At 46.2% G+C, this 7300-nt stretch overlaps 1 protein-coding gene across 2 annotated transcripts in view; it reads right to left on the bottom strand.

Annotated features, from left to right (window-relative positions):
* Positions 1–200: 200 nt before the first annotated feature.
* LOC149347512 (uncharacterized) overlaps positions 201–7300 on the bottom strand; it is a 30573-nt gene continuing 23473 nt past the window's right edge. For both annotated transcript variants that reach the window (XM_089585595.1, XM_089585596.1), the window contains exons 8-10: positions 6539–6795; positions 2733–2892; positions 201–411 (exon numbers count right to left, since the gene is read on the bottom strand). In XM_089585595.1, the coding sequence (XP_089441721.1) occupies positions 284–411; positions 2733–2892; positions 6539–6795 (545 nt within the window). In that variant the 3' untranslated portion in view covers positions 201–283. The remainder of the gene's footprint in view (positions 412–2732; positions 2893–6538; positions 6796–7300) is intronic.

The following is a 7300-nucleotide window of genomic DNA, read 5'->3' as shown; positions in this document are numbered from 1 at the left end:
GCTGAAGACGGCAAGGCATGTGCATGGGGTGATCACTCGGTCTACTACGCCACCACCGACACCACTCCAACCCAAAAACAAGGCACTAACAGCTGCGCTGTGAATAATTCTTTATTCACTGCTATGCACTAAAACACTAAAAACACTATTCTTTAATCACTGCTGCAAATTAAAACACTGAAAGCACTATGCCCGTGTAGGGCTCTGTGCAGGGCTCCACGCAGGGGGATGAGCCAGTGCTGCGATTCGGGATAGTTGTGCAGGCGGCTGGCTGCAGGGGCTCTCAAAACAGCAACGACTCGGCAAATCTCCTTTTCCTGCCGCCCCCTCGATCAGTCGACCCCGGCAGCCACCTCCGAATAAAGCCCTGCGCATCGCTGAGGTCCACTCCCACCTTCTCGCAAATCACATCTGCACAAAAGAAGTGTACATTAAAGAACGCATTCGAAGAAACAGGACGAATTAATAGGTTACTCGGTTCCACATGCTTGTATCCACCACACAGCACAAAAAATAAAATGAAGGCACAGACAACCAGAAAGGCATCACAACTCTGCTGACTGCAACTGCCGTGCGCTGCACCACACCTATACACAGTGAAAACTTGTTAATTCGAACCTCGATAATTCGTACTACCCTACTTGATATCTGTGTATAAAAAAGCCCGTTAATTCGAAAGCGAGTCGGTTCCTCTACGGATAATTCGAACTACGCGCGGCCACGTCTGGGCGGCTTCGGGCACAACACGTGCCCCCTCCCCCCAAAAAGCACCTCCGCATAGCTTAAGGCTGCACACGTCCTAAACGGGGACAGAAGATGGAACCAGATAAAACCGTGGAAGAGTGGTAAAGCCTAAATGGCGTCATCGAGGTCCTTTGCAGTCTCAATTTCACTAGCTTATTTCGGAATAAAGAATGAGTCTAGGGCACTCAAACATCCAGTGTTATCTATTCACCTCCAGTGTTATCTATTGGATTACAAAACTGCAATGGTCTGCTATAAAATGGCAAAGAGTACCACTTCTTAGGCAATGAGATCTGGAAACAGCGTCTCAGGCTTTTCATGTGGTGTTAAGGCCTGTTCATATTTTAGCAGGGTTGTGCTGGTGATTTAATTGTGACAGGCTTTTTCACACGCTTTACTGCATAGGGGGACATGACACATTGTTTCTGCCTCTTGTTTTCCTTGCATCCGCTAGTGGGCTTATTTGTGTATGCATATGTGGCACAGAGTGTGGAAATACAGTAAAACATCGGCAGTTAACTTGGCTGACTCGAAATCCCAGATAATTCGAAGCGTCAGCCTACACAGCCCTGCTGCCACTACTGTCAGTACAAAAAGCAGTCTACAGTACAGTACTGTGGCGGCGGGACAAAGCAGGGACTGGGGGGATCGAGTTACCGTATAAGCGCGCGCAATGGCCGCACTTTCTTTTTCCAGATTCAAGGGCCAATTTTTGGGGTGCAGCCCATATACGCGATATACGAAAAAAGAATGTTTTTTTTAAAAGTAAAAACACATTATCAGGGAATGAGCGGCATTTATTGTGCGTTCAGTCGTCACTCGCTGAGTCTTCCGACTCTGAGCTGGTGCTGTGCTCTGATAGTCTAGTTCATTATAGCTCTGGTGCTTGCTCATCCCACAAGAAGTCGCGCAGCATGTCCATGGTCAACGCATAGCCATTGTTCCGCGCTTCCATCACATAGCAGAGCAGCTCTTCCAGTTCAGGAAACTCGCACGGCTTGCCTCAAAAAGCGTGCTTTTTGCAGCTTGTGTTCCTCAATGTGTCCTTTTGGTTGCACCATCGTCGGACGCACTTCTTGGCCACGTCGAATTTCCTGCCCGCCGCACGCTTGCCGTATAGCTATTAAAGTGTTTGCCCATTGTGCTAAAATTGCAGCGCTCGGCAGCAGCACACGAAAGCCATAGCTACGGTGAACTAACACGCTACCACAACTCCCGTGCCTTTAAAAGCCACAACATGGAGGAAGGAAAAGTTCTTTCCAGCTGGTGATACCGATATGGATAGCGGGACCTCGCGGTGGAGGAAAAAGTTGATGATGATGATGATGACCTGCGGCCTTGGGCGCCATCTGTGGGCGGCACCTGGAAGCTCTTGTGTGCATGCGTGGGCTCTGCGATCAAGCGCATAGTTGCTTGCGGCTGGAGCTGACCACGGAGGCCACGGCGTGAATTTTGAAAGCTATTCCCGCGTGGGTCGTGGGAAGTTTGGGTGGGGCCCCTACACGGATCTTTCTTTTTAATATTTCCTTCTGCAAAAAAGGGTGCTGCCCGTACACGGGTGCGACCCTTACACGCGTTTATACAGTATATCTGGAGTCAGCCTTTTTTTGGCAAGCAAGGGCTACCAGTTGGGGGGTCGACTTTTACGCAGCAACATACGGTAACTGCAAAAGTACGACTAATAAAGATAGCGCGTTTTCATAGCAAAATTTTTTTGCCCGTGTCCGATTTGCTTTTTGCTGTGCTCAGCTAACTCGGAAACCTGGGTAATTCAAATATTTTTTTCGTGGCACCAATGACTTCAAATTAACAAGGGCTTACTGTAAACTATATGCAGTCAACACAGGTGCGCTGTCTTTTCCTCAGTCCATGCCTTTGCATTTTGTGCACCGCAGTGGATACAAGTGCAGAAAAAATGTTTACTACAGCAGAGCAGCAACACCTGCAGGCAAGCATAATGAGGCACTACAGTTGAAAATTAAACATACCTGTCGCCACAGAGCACAGCCTCATGTTGATGAATGCCCTTTTCCCTTTCTTGCCGTGCAAGCTAAACAGCTGTTGCACTCTGATACCCATTATGGCCGTCATGACGCCACCACCAAATTTCTTCAGGGTCGTTCCATCCAGGCGGAGAAGACGGTTTCGCTGAAAACAAGCAAGAAATGTACAATGATCATTCAATTCTCCTTATACTCAAAACAAGATATCTTAGAGATGTCTGTCGGTCTGGTTGGAAAAGAAATTTGATTTAAGTAAGAAGAAAAGAAATCCAGCGAAAAATGAGATAGCACGATGTTTCTACCCGCCATGGTGGCTCAGTGGTAAGGCGCCCGTCTACCGAGCCAGAGTACCCCGGTTTGAACCCGACCGCGGCGGCCGCGTTTCGATGGAGGCGAAACGCACAAGGCGCCCATGTGCTGTGCAATGTCAGTGCACACGTTAAAGAAGATCCCCAGGTGGTCCAGAGACCTCCACTACAGCACCTCTTTCTCTCTCTCTTCTTTCACTCCCACCTTCCTCCCTTCCCTTATGGCTTGGTTCAGGTGTCCATGGAGATATGTGAGACAGATACTATGCCATTTCCTTTCCTCAAAAACCAATTTACCATGATGCTTCTTCTTTCACTCTTACCTTCCTCCCTTCCCTTACGGCTCTTCTTTCACTCCTACCTTCCTCCCTTCCCTTATGGCATGGTTCAGGTGTCCGCGGAGATATGTGAGACAGATACTGCGCCATTTCCTTTCCTCAAAAACCAATTTATTTATGTTTCCGAACCTACTCAGTTCCTTCATCAGGCGTGACTGTGGGCGAGGTGTGGCTTGGCTTTTTAAACTCTCCTACAGGCAGCCACCGGGTCACTAAGCGGGGTCAATGGGCTTCAACAGTTGCAGGGGAATGTTAAGCATTCCCTCGGAACCCATCCCCCTCTTACATCCACAGTTTACGTTCAGCGACCCAGCGGTTGATGATACGAGAGATGTCCGAAATGTCGTGTTATCTCATTCTTGGTTGGCATTCTTTTCTCCTTTAAAAAAATACTTATCAGGTAAAAAAGCACGTCTTCAACCGTCATAATCAAGACCACAGCGACTACATGTCAACAGTTGACTAAAACAAAACACCCGCAGTTGTCACGCAGTTCTTCCGTGACGCAATAATGTTTACGAGCTAACAAGGGCCTTAGAAGGAAGGCTCCACGTTGTTGGGTTTCTCATGTTTGTTGCAGTTTTGCATACCTAATCTTTTTTGACGCATACGAATATTAAAGGAGAATTAGTCCCCTTTATCAAAGTTGGGCAAAACATCTCTTTTACATGATATTTGGGCCACACAAATGCATGTCCTTTTCAGATATTAAGCACAGTTTTCTTGAAAAGACACCTGTGCTGAACGCTGTAAATGATGCTGCACTGACTGCATTCAATTCCCATATTTTCTGCCTTCTTGTCACTGTCTGAAGTGACTCCATGCCCTCACCATTACAAGGCTCAAGTCAATAACAAAGAGTGTGGTGCAGGTTCAACCAATAATAATCATCATCATCACCAGCCTGACTACGCCCACTGCAGGGAAAAGGCCTCTCCCATATCTCTCCAATTAACCCTGTCCTTTGCCAGTTGCGGCCACTGTATGCCCGCAAACATCTTAATCTCATCCGCCCACCTAATTTTCTGCCGCCCCCTGCTATTTTTGCCTTCTCTTGGAATCCACTGCGTTACCCTTAAGGACCAGCGGTTATCCTGCCTTCGCATTACATGCCCTGCCCAAACCCATTTCTTCCTCTTGATTTCGACTAGGAGGTCACTAACCCGCATTTGTTCCCTCCCCCACTCTGCCCTCTTCCGGTCTCTTATCGTTACACCTATCATTTTCCTTTCCATAGCTCGCTGCGTTGTCGTTAACTTAAGCTGAACCCTCTTTGTTAGCCTCCACGTTTCTGCCCCAACCAATAATGAAGGAAAGGAAACACAAAAATGGAAGGGAATCAGTTTCAGAGTCGTTACATTATACTGTCCCAGATCCGTCACTAATAATTTTGCACACTTGAACCTTGAAAGGATGGCCTCTTCTCTGCATCCTAAGACAATACTGGGTAGTCAGAATCCCATACACTTGTAATTGGCCGTGTCAAGTTCACAAAAAGAAAGACATAAAATGAGCAACACCCAGACAAAAACGGGATAAACCTGGGTTCATCTGAACAAAATGGCACTCAGCACAGAATGAGTGCCAAGGAATTGTAAACTGTCAGTCTTCATTGCAAGCCATTAATGCATTCACGCACCCTGGCAAGAGAGAAGCTTTCACTACATGTGAGCTAAACAGCCAAGCTTCAAAAGAAAATAAAAGACTCTTCTAACAAAACTTTCAGTCGGCTGCAAGCCAAAGCATAAAATTGCATTACCATGGTCTTTATGGTATTAGCTTCTCGTAGGACAAGGCTCAATACATGATAGAAACTAGTAATAGATCAGAGAGCTTCATCATTAACTACAATTAAACGCCACCATCAAATCTCTTCAGAAGCGTTATTAACAGCAGTGAGGACAGCAGAAAAGCAGTCGCTTTCCCAACAAGTGCATTTTATCTCTTGTTGCAGCTTCCAACCATTAACGTATTTTAAAAGTGCTCGCTCTGCATTCAGCCCTTCATCGTTCGAAAAGAGCCTGTATCAGGGATCTTCCCTTTGGTACAGCCTGGCACCCCAGGCTATGCCAAAAGGGAAGATCCACAATACATACACCAGACACGTTACCCGAACACTGGGAGAAACAATTTGACCAGTGCCACTTTGGACAGCCAGCGAGCGCTCATCCAACTGGTGCGCTCGTCGGCCAAGGCTACTGGGGTGCTGGACTGAGGACTCCACCCACCAGCTCTGTCAACACCTTATTTTTGGTCATTAAACATTTTTTCCTCCTCCTCCCTTTCGGTAAAACGTTGCACTAACAAAATGTCACTGTACCACCTTAAAAGCTGACTTTCCAGGTTTCAGAAGTACTTGTATTTGGGTATGTTGGTTCATAACTTTTCAGGAGGACACAGGGGCGTAAAAAAAAAAGAGACACGGACAGAGAAGTAGACAGGGACGAGCGCTTACTATCAACAGGCTTTACTCGACGTAGACCGTTAATATACCTTCGCTTACCAGGTTTCATTCATTCATGACTTTTACATTCACACACCCCTTTTAGCAGTAACCCTGGATATCAAGTGCATCCTTCCTAACCATGACATGCCACTGCCCTTAGCCCTAACACTTATCTGCTAAAACATGAACTACGCCAAGTATGCAGTACGCAAAAACCTTTAATGGCTCATACTCGCGGCCATGACTGTCAGCCCGTCCGTTACATCTGAAGTGAAAGTCATTACTAGTCACAAGTCATCACTAACTAGTCATTAACCAGTCATCAACTAAGTAGTCGTGACAAACTAGTCATTAGCCAGTCATCAACTAACTAGTCATTAACTAGTTAGCCATGGCTAGCTAGTCATTAACTAGTCATAAACTAATTAGTCATGACTAGCTACTCATTAATCAGTTGTGACTAGTTACTCATCAACTAATTAGTCATGACTAATTAGCCATGACCCATGACTAACCAGTCATGACTAACTACTATTAACTAGTCATGACTAGACAATCCAAGTCACAGTAGCAGCCAAAGTTGTGTGGAAAGGCTTTCGTGTCGCATACTTTAGATCATCAAAGTGCCCCCTGAATTTTTTACACGCATTCATCGTTGCTGCAGTCGTTGCAACACACACAAAAAATAATAAAATTTACCAAAGCAGTAGCCACGTTGCGATCTGCCACAGCAGCTTCAGCTGCCTCGAGCTCGTCTATGGAATGTGCCGGGAGAGGGGGAAGGACCGTGTTCGCTGCCGCCGAAGAAGTTGAAGCCAGAGCATCTGCAGCGTCCGTAGGTGGTGTTCTCTCCAAAGGCAGCATCATACGATCTCTCAGCTGCTGCAGCTGACGCAAACAATCCCGTTGCTGTTGTCGGATCTCTAACAAGAGACTGATGACCGTTTGTTCGAACGCTGAAACACGCAAGCATTTTGGTGAGTGCGGGCTTTGCACACCAGACAGTGGACGCACATGTTTAGTTCATTGACGTTGCAGCCATCACCTATGTTGTTGTATCCTCACAGCACTTATATAAGCAATAAAAGACTGATGATAATGACTAACACATCACATGCTGCTCAGCATTAAGCTTCTAAACTACTGCTAATGCCATTGCATTAAAGCACTGCTAAACACACTGAAGGTAATTTCTGATGCAAAGCTGCTTTCTTCCTCCTGCAGATTTGACACAAATGTCACTCAGAGTTGAGATTTTAGATTAACAACCACAAGGACTTTCCCAGAATCTGAGATGCGTGCATTGCTAAAAAAATTGGAGGCGACTCTTAAACTCTGCCTTAAGGGTATGATGCTATAGCGTAATGGTTTAATTGCCATATATACACAAGGTCATTCTCTACTTAACATTCATATATCCCTGGGAGTCCTCATAACTCTCCTGGCACAGTGGTGCAGCAG

The sequence above is a fragment of the Amblyomma mixtum genome, chromosome 4 (genome assembly GCF_055824585.1).
Source record: "Amblyomma mixtum isolate Tamu chromosome 4, ASM5582458v1, whole genome shotgun sequence".
NCBI lineage: Eukaryota > Metazoa > Arthropoda > Arachnida > Ixodida > Ixodidae > Amblyomma > Amblyomma mixtum.
Note: the sequence above shows the minus strand (reverse complement) of the source record. Positions and strands in the feature narration are given on the sequence as shown.